This window comes from Zonotrichia leucophrys, chromosome 28, assembly GCF_028769735.1.
Source record: "Zonotrichia leucophrys gambelii isolate GWCS_2022_RI chromosome 28, RI_Zleu_2.0, whole genome shotgun sequence".
Taxonomy (NCBI): domain Eukaryota; kingdom Metazoa; phylum Chordata; class Aves; order Passeriformes; family Passerellidae; genus Zonotrichia; species Zonotrichia leucophrys.
The window spans coordinates 3,246,080-3,256,984 of record NC_088197.1 but is presented as its reverse complement, the minus strand read 5'-3'; the positions used below and the strand labels follow the sequence as shown (position 1 = coordinate 3,256,984).

The following is a 10,905-nucleotide window of genomic DNA, read 5'->3' as shown; positions in this document are numbered from 1 at the left end:
CTGCTCAGGGATGATGATGGAGCTTCCTGATGGCACCCACAGGGCAGCAGCCGGGAGGGAACAGCCGCTGGACCCTTGTGCGGCGCTGTCCCTGTCGGTTCATCCCTGTCCCCAAGGCTGTGAATCCCCGGGGAACGAGGCTGGGCCCGATCACTCCGTTGATTCTCCCGACTCCCGCAGCACCGGGGCTCGCTGTGACGCTCCGTGAACCCTCCCGATGTTTTGTCCCGGTGTCCCCAGCCCCGACCGCACCCCTGGGTTGTGTGACATGGGGGAGTGTGACATGTGGCACTGTCCCATCCCCCGCAGCTCCTCCAGGGCAATATTAAACCACTCCATGAGGCAACTCCTCAGCCCCGAGATGCTGCTGGCTTCATTCAGTGCTTGGAGATCAAAAGCTGGGAGTGGGGAGCGGCTGCACCCTGAGGGGGCACCGCGAGGGGCGGAGCGGGGCTGCTGCCGTCCCGATCCCACTCCTGGCCCCATCCCAAACCCGATACTCCCGTGGGAACGCGGCCGGGGGTCCGAGGCTCGGGTTCCTGCAGCTCCCGAGCATCAGCACCCGGGGGGCTCACGGTCCCAGTCCCGGTGCCGCTCGGTCTGGGTCCCAGACCCGGTCCCGTTCGGTCCCGGTCCCGGTTCCGGTCCGGCTCGGTCGGGGTCCCGGTCTCTGTCCCGCTCGGAACGAGTTCCGGTCCCGTTTCCAGCCCTGATTGGGGTCCCGGTCCCGGTGCCGCTCGGTCCAGGTCCGGGACCCGGTCCCGCTCGGTCGGGTCCCAGTCCCGGTCCCGGTCCCGTTTCCAGCCCTGCTAGGGCAGAAATGAGGTGGCGCCGCACTCGGAGGATTACGGCGCGGACGGGGAGCGGAGCCGCCGCCGCCGCCGCCACCGCCGCCGTATAAAAGCGCGTCCGCGCCCGCCCCGCCCGGGCTGCGGTGGCGGCGGCGGCTCCGCTCCAGGTGCGGCGGCGGCTCCCGGCAACGTCCCGCTCGCGTCGGCGCCGCTCGGTCGGTCCGTCCGTCCGTCGGTCCCGGCGTCGCGTCTGCCCCGTCCCATCGCATCCCTGTCCCCCGGGTCCCCGCTCCTCGCGGTCGGTTCCCTCGCGCTCCTCCCCGGGCTGGCGCGTCCCCCCCGGTCCCTCCGGTGCTTGTCCCGTCCCACCCGCCCGCCCGGTCCGCGTCTCTCGGTGCCGCCGGTCGCTCCCGGTGCTTCCGGCTTCGTGCCCGGCCCCCGGTGACAGCGCTGCCCCTCGGGTCTCTTCCAGCCCCACACCCGGCAGCAACATGTGGCTGCTGGAGCGGCTGCGCGGGGTGGCGGAGAACGGCGGCTCCCGGGGCGCGGGGACGGACGAGTCCTCTCGGGGATCCCGCTACAGCAACGTCCTCACCCCCGACAAGATCCCCGACTTCTTCATCCCGCCCAAGCTGAGCGCGGCTCCCGCCGAGGCCGAGGGCTCCGAGGTGCCCGCGGGGGCCGCTCTGGGCGCCTCGGTGTCGGAGCAGGACCTGGCCAAGCGCAAAACCCCGCGCAGCCCGCGCCCGTCCAGCCGCTCCCGGTCCCGCACCCGCGGGCGGCACATCATCCAGATCGAGACCGCCGAGGACTGGACCGAGGGCGGCACCAACGTGGACCCGCAGGCACAGACGGCCATGTCGCTGCCCTACGTGCCCAAGGCTCAGACCTCGTACGGCTTCGCCACGCTGATGGAGAGCCCGCACACCCGGCGCAAGGAGTCCCTGTTCCACAGCGAGCACAGCAGCCTGTGCCCCTCGCCCGTCACCTCGCCCGGCGCCCAGCGCAAAGCCAAGCTCAACGGCGACAGCGGCCGCCGGACACCGGTGGATCTCGGCGCCGCCCTGATGCACCCGGGCCGGTATTTCAGCGGCGGAGAGAGCGACACGTGCTCCTCGGCCGAGTCCTCACCCTTCGGCTCGCCGCTGCTGTCCCGCTCCGTGTCCCTGCTGAAGCTCTTCAGCCAGGAGAGCCAGTCCAAGGTGATCAAGCTGAAGCACTCGGTGGCCCGCAACAGCTCGCTGAGCACCGACGACAGCTCCGCCGACACCAGCCCCAGCGCCCAGCGCCGCGCCCGGAGCGCCCCGGCCGGGACACAGCAGCCTCCGACGGCCGTGCTGCCCCTGGAGCTGCCCGCGGGCCGGGACCGGGACCGGGAGCACAGCCTGAGGCTGAGCCGGGGCGGGAGCCTCCGCCTGGCTGCTGAGTACGATCCCTCCAACGCCCGGCTGCGAGTGCGCCTCGTGTCCGCCGAGGACCTCTACGATGCCCTGGTCGACCTGCGCAGCATCAACTGCTGCGTCTCGCTGTGCCTCAACCCCGGCAAGCTGCAGAAGCAGCGCAGCACCATCGTCAAGAACAGCCGCAACCCCGTCTTCAACGAGGACTTCTTCTTCGATGGGCTGGGCCCCGGGCACGCCAGGAAGATGTCCCTGAAGCTCAAGGTGGTCAACAAGGGCAGCAGCCTTAAGCGGGACACGCTGCTGGGGGAGAAGGAGCTGCCGCTCACCGCCCTGCTGTCCTGCCTGTAGGTACCTGCTGCCAGCCCCGAGGGAGCCCTCCCGCCTGTGGGGCCGGCGCTGTCCCCCAGCCCCGCTGCAGGAGGGTTTGGAAGGGCCCCCTGAGGAGGGCCGGGGTCGTGGCAGAGTGTGGGGGTCCCCAGGAATGGTGCAGAGTGTGGGGGTCCCCAGGAATGGGGCTCTGCCAACTCCAGCTGGCAGCCACAGCCTCTCTGCCCCTGCTCCCTCCCTGCTCCTGCCCCGGATGCAGCAGAAAATGGGGAGCCTCCAGCCCATTCCCCACCACCAGGGAGGATGGAAGCACCTGTTGGAGCCTCCCCTCCCTGTGCCTGTGGTCTCCAGCTGCCACCAAGCAGGTTGGAGGTGGGTGAATCTCTGTAGCACACTTAGGGCCACCTCTGAAAGCCCCAGCACCTGTAGTCAGGTGACAGCTTTAATTTAAAAGACAAGTTTCTGGGCTTGGAAACTGCAAAGAAAATACTGCAGAGGTGACCTGAGAGTGGGCCCAGGGCGGTCAGCCTGGGGGATGAGTCAGGTTTGTGGCTTTTGAGCCTTTCCTGGGCTCGGCCCAGCCCTGTGAGGCTGCAAGGTTGGCTCGGTCTGAGCCCTGCAGCCTCCTGGGCTGCCCTCCCTGCCCACCCCAGCACTGTCCCCACTGCTGATCCCCTGGGAAACTGCTCATGGAGCCTGGGGGGATTTGGTTTGCCGAAATCCTGGAGGCTGCCTGTGCCTTTCCCACAGGAGGGAGATGCCAGGGGCTGGCACCCCTGCCCTGGGCACAGGCAGTGTCCCAGCAGATGTGCCTGCTGACAAAAGCTGAGGTGACAGGAGCAGCCCCACCTGAGTGCAGGTGAGGCTCCAAAACCCTCCATCCTCCCTTGTCTATGAAAGGATCTTCCAAGAGGCAGCAGAGATGTGTCCTGTGGGACCACCAAGCCCCTGTGCCCAGCAGGATCTGACATCCCAAAGCACTGGCCTGGCTTTCAGCTTCCCTTTGGAGCTCGGTGCTCCCGACCCTCCCCATGCCACCGTGTCACCCTCCAGAGTGCCTGGGGACAATGAGGGCGGGGAGGGCCCAGCCGGGGCATTCCTGCGGGCGGATCAAACACTCTGCGTCGTTGTTCGGTGTGGTGTCACCCTTTGTGTCGGGCTCTGCATGTTTCTGTGCGGGGAGCAGGGCTTGCAGCGCTCCCGTGGACACACACACACACACACACACGTGTGTCCCCTCTGTGTTAACAGTCCATGTTCCTTCCTTGTCCTTTTGCAGCAGATGGCAGATCTCAGTGTTGACTATTTATACCCGAGGCTGATCTTTTTTGCAGCGTTTTATTTTGTCTGTAAATACGTTCCAGGTAACAGAGGCAGAGCCGTTGTTTGCATGTCGGGGTGGGGTGGGGGGATCCAGGGTGACCGTGGCTGTTTGCTGAGCTTGTGGCTGAAAACGTGCAGGACATGAGGAGCTGACATGTCCATCCTTCACAGGGAGTTTCCCACATGAGGATTCCCTTCATCCCAGCACCAGGGATGGTTCCGAAGCCCCAAAATACCCTGGGGGCAGGTGAGGGCTCTGGGGACAGGGAGAGGCATCACAAACAGGGTATGGGGTGACCATCGTGCCCCTGAGGAGCTCTGGGGCAGGAAGGGGACCCTGCCCAGCTGGCAGCCCCCACACACCTCACCCTGTGCTCCCTGGGGTGACCCAGGAGCTGCTGGGATGGGGGGAAAGGCTGCAGGAAGAGGAGGAGAGGGAGCTGGGATGAAGGCTGTGGTGCTCTGAGAGGTGTGAGGGCTGACATCCCCTCAGAAGAACCGTGTGCCTTTGGGTTTGGGGAGGAGGATGCTGAGAGCAGGAGCCCAGGCTGGGCCCAAAGGGAGACCCAAGGGGTTGGGGACCCTCGTCCTGCCCCAGCCCAGCCTGTCCCAGGGTTGCATTTGGGTGTGTGACCATGCATGGAGCCCTGGGATTCACTGCTGTGAGCCCTGCTCTGAGCTGGGCTGGTGGGGTGGCAGCCAGGGCTGTTGCTTGGATGGGTCTCTCTCTGCTGCTGGAGCTATTTTCTATTGTTCCTGCTTTGATATATCTGTGGCTGGATTTAACGATGTATTTTTTTGGAGTGAAAAAAACCCATATATTAATACCTGAATGGAATGTTTGTTTACAGATGATTTCCTCTTTTTAGTGCAATAAAGTAATTTCTAAAACAGACGCAGGTGTGGCCCTGGCTCCTGCTTTCCCCAAAGATATTTCCTGGCATTATTCTTCATGGCTCCTTGTGTGCTCCTCTTTCCAAGCAGCCTCCCAGGGGCTCAAGGAGCTTCTGAAACCCTTCTCCAAGGGGTGAGGTGAGGGTGAATCTCTTGGGGAGATGGGGAAAGGTGCTGCTCCTGCTTCTCCAGGGCTGTGCTGAGCCACAGCATTGCCAGCTCACAGCCAGGGCTGTGACACTCCGTGGGTGTCCTTCCTCCTCCTCCTGACCCCTGCAGCCCTGGAGATGAAGAAAATGGTGATGGTTTTGTTCTTGCCACTCCCCCTGCCCGGCTGACAGCATTCAGGTTGCTTTCTTTTCTCCCCCACCTGCCACTTCCAAATCTGTTCCTAGCCAGATGCTGCTGAAGAAAAAGAGGAGTGTTTGCCTGTTACCTAAATACCATTTTTCTAATTTCCACAATTCTGATAATTTGTCATTTTTTGGTAGCTACAGAGGCTGGGTGGGAACAGATCTGTTCTCTCACCTCTGGCCCCCACAGGGTTGCTGAAAGCAGCTTGGTAGGTGCTAATAATTTAAGTCATGCTTTTTCTAGAGGTCCAAAGCTGCAGCAGTTAGTAACAAAAACGAGGCTGATTAAGTTAGTCTGAACCAGAGTGGATGGGGTCATCTTGAGCACACGAAAATCCCTGGAAAGTGTCCAACACTTGAAGCAGCCAGAGGGGTGGAGAGAGGGGCATCTTGTGGGGGAAGATTTAACTCTGAATTTGTAATTGAGACACCGTGGGAAGGAAAAGTGCCTGCCTCAGTGGACCTGGGAGGGCTTGGTCATGCTGAGAGCTGGGAGGAAGAGGATGAGGCATCCTGTGAGGAAGAGGGTGACACATCCCCACTGCACAGCGCAGCCCCTGGGGTCGGGGGTGCCCAGGTAAAGAGCAGCCAGGTGAAATCCAAGCTCTGCACACCAAGTGATGTCTGAGCCCTGGGAGATTTCCCCTGCACAGGGGTCCTGAGGAACGTGTGACCCAATCTGCGCGGGGAAACTGAGGCAGAGCTGGATGTGGAGGAGCCCTGATCTCCAGAGAGAGGCACTGAGCCTCACCTGGGTGAGAGGCACACACAGGCCACGGCTATTTTTAGCCCTGTGTTCCCTCAGCGCCGAGGACTCAACTTCTGAGAAAATTGCCTGGAGCTCATTTAGCCGTGGCGTGATGGCTGGCGAGGGAGGGAGGGAGAGCAAATTAGGGGTTCAATTTCATCCAGGGTGTTCTGCAGGGCCGAGGCTGCCAGGAGGGCTCTGCAGCGAGGAGATCGGCGAGATTGTCACTGCTGGGGACACCCTGGCCCTGCTGGGGACAGCCTGGGGCTCCCAATGCCGAGGTGTTCGGGGATCCTTGGCAGTTTTGGCTGAGCCGTTTTGCCTTCTCCTCTCGGGGATTTTTGGGTGCTGTGGAGGCTGGGGGAGCCTGGCGTGCTCCAGCCCAGCCCTTTCCCTCCCCCAACCCCCGACTCCGGCTGCCGATTTCCCGTTTCGGTCAGAAAAGCATCTTCCCGTTGCTTGGCAACGCTCGGCCGGTGGCGGGGGGGGGGCTCCAGGCGGGGATGGGGGTGGCCCCGAGGCCGGAGCCAGCTCGGTACCGGTGGTGGCTCCGCCACACGGTTCTGGACACCGGGACCGGGCGGGGAGAAGCGGCGGGAGCGGTCCGGGTGCAGGGAGGGAGCATCGGCCTCCCCCCGGCTGCAGCGCTTTATTGAGAGCATTTGTCTTCCATGGCAGCGTGTCTGCCTGAGAGGGGAGAGCAGAGACTCCCACTGTTACTGGGAGGAAAACAGAACTTAATCGAATCTCGCAGTCTCTTCAGTGGAGAGTGACACGTCTGAGTTACCCCTGGCACCAGCAGCCTGTGCTGCTCCTCCAGGGGACACGGAAACCTCCCCAGAGCCCACCGGGGGCTGAGATGCCCTCCAGCTCCTTGTGAGCCCCGAGGCACTTGGCTCTGTGCTGAAATGCAGCTGCCAGGGTGTACATGGGGTGGGCAGAGCTGCCCAGCACTGTCAGCCCCAGCAATGCTTCCTCTGCTCTGTTTTTCCATCTGCACTTTGCTCTCCTGCTTTGAGGCTGGCAATCCAACAGGGATCTGGGGAGGAAAAGGCAACCAGAGGAAGGGAAATGGCACTTTGGACTCCCCCTCCCACTTTGGATCCAGCCTTGACTCGGGGATGGGGTCAGGGTGGGTGTACAGAACACGAGGAGCTGCAGTGGGAGAGTGCAGGGAGCACGCAGGGATGGATGAGGGTGAGAGCACAAGTCTCTTCAGTGGAGAGTGACACTTCTGAATTACCCCTGGCACCCAGCAGTCTGTGCTGCTCCTCCAGGGGACACGGAAACCTCCCCAGAGCCCACCTGGAGCAGGGATGCCCTCCAGCTCCTTGTGAGCCCCGAGGCACTTGGCTCTGTGCTGAAATGCAGCTCGGTGGCAGCAGCTGCCCAGCACTGTCAGCCCCAGCAATGCTCCCTCTGCTCTGCTTTTCCATCTGCACTTTGCTCTCCTGCTTTGAGGCTGGCAATCCAACAAGATCTGGGGAGGAAAAGGCAGCCAGAGGAAGGGAAATGGCACTTTGGTCTCCCCCTCATCATTAATTCAAGCCTCTGGGTCCAGCTTTGAATTGGGGATGGGGTAGGGTGGGTGTACAGAACACGAGGAGCTGCAGTGGGAGAGTGCAGGGAGCACGCAGGGATGGATGAGGGTGAGAGCAGCAGGGTGGAGGATCTTTGCCAGAATCCGTGTATTTAGTGCAATACAACAGATCTTCCCTGCCTCTCCTCACCCTCTCTGGTGACCTGCTCCTCGCTAGCTGCCTGGTGGACTCTGAAATTCTGCCTTTAAAACATTTACAAAATTCCCAAAGCATCAAGAAAGCCCAGGTGGGAGGGGGGAAAAAACAGCATAAATAATCAGACAGGAGGATTTGTTAAACACCAGCAGCTGCTGGCAAACACTTCAATATCAGTGCAGCCGGGTGCTGATCCAGGTGGCTTTGGGAGCCAGGGGCTGGTGCCAGCCCAGGGGGGCTGTGGGGCACAGAGGGACTGTGGGGCACAGAGGTCTGTGACAGTGTTCACAGCAGTTTTCAGTTTGGGGAAGAGATGAGGATCTGACTCCATGTTTCAGAAGGCTTGATTTATTATTTTATGATATATATGATCTTAAAACTATACTAAAAGAATAGAAGAAAAGGTTTCATCAGAAGGCTAGCTAAGAATAGAAAGGAATTATAACAAAGGAGAGTCCAAGCCAGCTGACTGTGATTGGCCATTAATTAGAAACAACCAACATGAGACCAATCACAGACCCACCTGTTGCATTCCACAGCAGCAGATAATCATTGTTTGCATTTCGTTCCTGAGGCCTGTCATCTTCTCAGGAGGAAAAATCCTAAGGAAAGGATTTTCCATAAAGGTTGTCTGTGACAGGGGTCCTGCTGAGGTGGGAGGCACCTGGCTGGACACAGCAGGGCAGGACTGGGAGATGCTCCAGGTGCAGAATCTCCTCTCTGTGCTTCCCACCCAGACCTCACCTCTGGGGTGAGGGACATGTCCATCTGCACATCCCCAGAGATTTTGGGGGTGTGTTAACCCTGCTCCCCATGCTGTGGCCGTTCAGGGGGGGTGGGCTGTGGTGGGAAGGGGCTCCAGCCTGGCCTGGCACCGCCCCTGCCTGGCAGAAGCACTGTGACCATGCAGTGATAACCGGGCTGGCATTGCCATGGCAATGAGATAACAACGGCGGCTGCCAGGCGGGAGCAGAGAGGGCAGGGATCTCCAGCAACACTCACCCGTGCCTCACACTGGGATCCAGCCCAGGCCTGGCCTCTGTGTCTTGGTTGGGAAAGACAGGAGTCTGCTAAGGAAGGCAGAAGCCTCCCCTGAAATGGAGAATGTAAACCCTCCCCACCCCTCTGAATTGCTGTAAATTTTAAATTAAGGGGCTCTCAGGCAAAAAATATGGGAGCAGGAAATAACAGTTCTTTAATAGGGAAGAAAAAAATTAAAATGATAAAATAAACAATGCAGTACACTAGAACAACACTGACAGAGTCAGAACACAACCTGACACCCTGTGGGTCACGGTGTTGGTGGCATTTCCATTTTCCCAATAGAATTGTGGCTGCAGGCCTCCTGCAGTGTCAGGGGTGGTTCTGCTGGAGCAGGGATCTGTAGAGAAGGATGTATTCTTCCTCTGAGGATCCAGTGGAAGGAGAGACAGCTGCTGTTCCTCTGGGGAATCCCATGGAGAAAGCTGTGCTGGTGTCTCAGAAACCTCTAGACTATATCCGGGTAGGAATGCTTGGCTGGTGTTCCAGAATCTCCAGATTATATCCAGGCAGGAATGCTTGGCTCCTCCCTCTGGGCTCACATCTCCCAATGGGATGCTGTAGTTCTTATCAGCCATGCAGGGACATTCAATAGCTGTTATCAGCAGGTGTCCCCTCCCGAGGGAGGAGTGATTGTGGTCACTCAAAAAGAGAGAGATAAGCAAACTGCCCACCTGACAAAAGATAATCTGCCATACAGATGTTAACAGAAAACATGCATTGCAATTTGGACCACTGGGACATCCCTGTCCCAGCTCTGTATGGCCCGGACAGCACTGAGCACATCTTTGCTGAGGTGAAGCCCTTGGCACCCTTCACACCCAGAGGTTGCACTGAGAAATCCATAAAAATACAAATTTAAACTCTCCAAGCTGTCAATTGCCAGGTTATAATTAATCCCTGTTTGCGCTTCCATGTCCAATTTCCCTCGCACGGCTCCTGACCCAGACCAATTGTGGCAGGAGGTTTCTGTAATTGCTAATTGCTAATCTTATCAAGGTGAGAACACTGCAATTAGCCAAAGGTGAGCTGCTGCTGGGCCAGCGTTTGCCTCACCTGTGCCAGGGGAGGATGCACAATGCCTGCAGTGCCTGCCAGGGCTGTTCCTTGCCCATCCTGGGCAGGATGGGATGCTCAAAGTGCCCTCACCTTTCCCAGCCCCACATCACCATGAAAAATCCCTAAACAGCCCCAGAGCCTCTGAGGGGGCTCAGACAAACAAGGCACAAACGCTGGGGAGATCCTGCTCCGCGCCGTTTGGGAACCGAGGCGCTTTTTTGCGGGCAATCTGTTCCCTCCCACTGCCGCTGGCTCCCTGCCCGCCCCACTCCCGGCAGAGGCGGCGGTGGAGAGAGCGGCTCTGGCCACCAGGACAATTCCATGGATGTCCCCAAAGTGTCACAGGGCCAGGCTGGGCTGAAGGGGCACAGCTGGCAGAGCCCGGGAGCAGAGAGCAGCCAGGTGTTCCCCCAGATGTTCCCCAGGTGTTCCCCAGGTGTCCCCCAAGTGCTCCCCCATGTGCAAAACTTGTTTTTAAAATTTTAAAAATTTAATAGTAATAAAATGGTTAGATATAATATATAGAGATATATGAAACATATATATAAATATATTTTTATATTTATAAAAATTTATATTTGTTTAATAATATATAATATATAATATATAATATATAATATATAATATATAATATATAATATATAATATATAATATTATATACTCTATAAAATCTATAAAATCTATAAAATATAATTAGAGTAATAATAATTTGGACAATTTGAATTAGGACAATATGAGATAATAAAAACAAAGAGTTACAGACAATCCAGGTACCTTTTTCTGGGCAAAATAAACCCGAAAAAGGACACAGTTAACAGAGGATTAACCTTTAAGAACAACAGCCTGTTGCATATTCGTACATCTCATATATGATGCATGTAAAAAATGCCAATCAGTTATTTATAAAATTTTAATAGTTTAATAGTAATGAAATGGTTATTAAAATAGTGATATAATTAGAGTAATCATAATTTGGACAATTTTAATTAGGACAATATGAGACAATAGAAACAAAGAGTTATGGACAGTCCAGGTACCTTTTTCTGGGCAAAATAAGCCCGAAAAAGGACCCACGTTAACAAAGGATTAACCCTTAAAAGCAATAACCTGTTGCATACTCATAGATCTTGTCCATGATGCATAAATTCCATTCAAACACAGGATTCTGTCTGGTCAGTGTCAGCTTCTTCCTCTGAATCCTGACAGCACCTTCCAGGTGGGAAGAAGTT

General features: G+C 57.7%; 1 protein-coding gene across 1 annotated transcript; it reads left to right on the top strand.

Moving 5' to 3' along the window:
• Nucleotides 1-946: 946 nt before the first annotated feature.
• Nucleotides 947-4,739, top strand: C2CD4C (C2 calcium dependent domain containing 4C). The gene is made up of 2 exons (XM_064734461.1): nucleotides 947-1,006; nucleotides 1,264-4,739. Exon 2 carries the CDS (start codon nucleotides 1,283-1,285, stop codon nucleotides 2,540-2,542), a length of 1,260 nt encoding a protein of 419 aa, XP_064590531.1. The 5' UTR covers nucleotides 947-1,006; nucleotides 1,264-1,282; the 3' UTR covers nucleotides 2,543-4,739.
• Nucleotides 4,740-10,905: the final 6,166 nt, after the last annotated feature.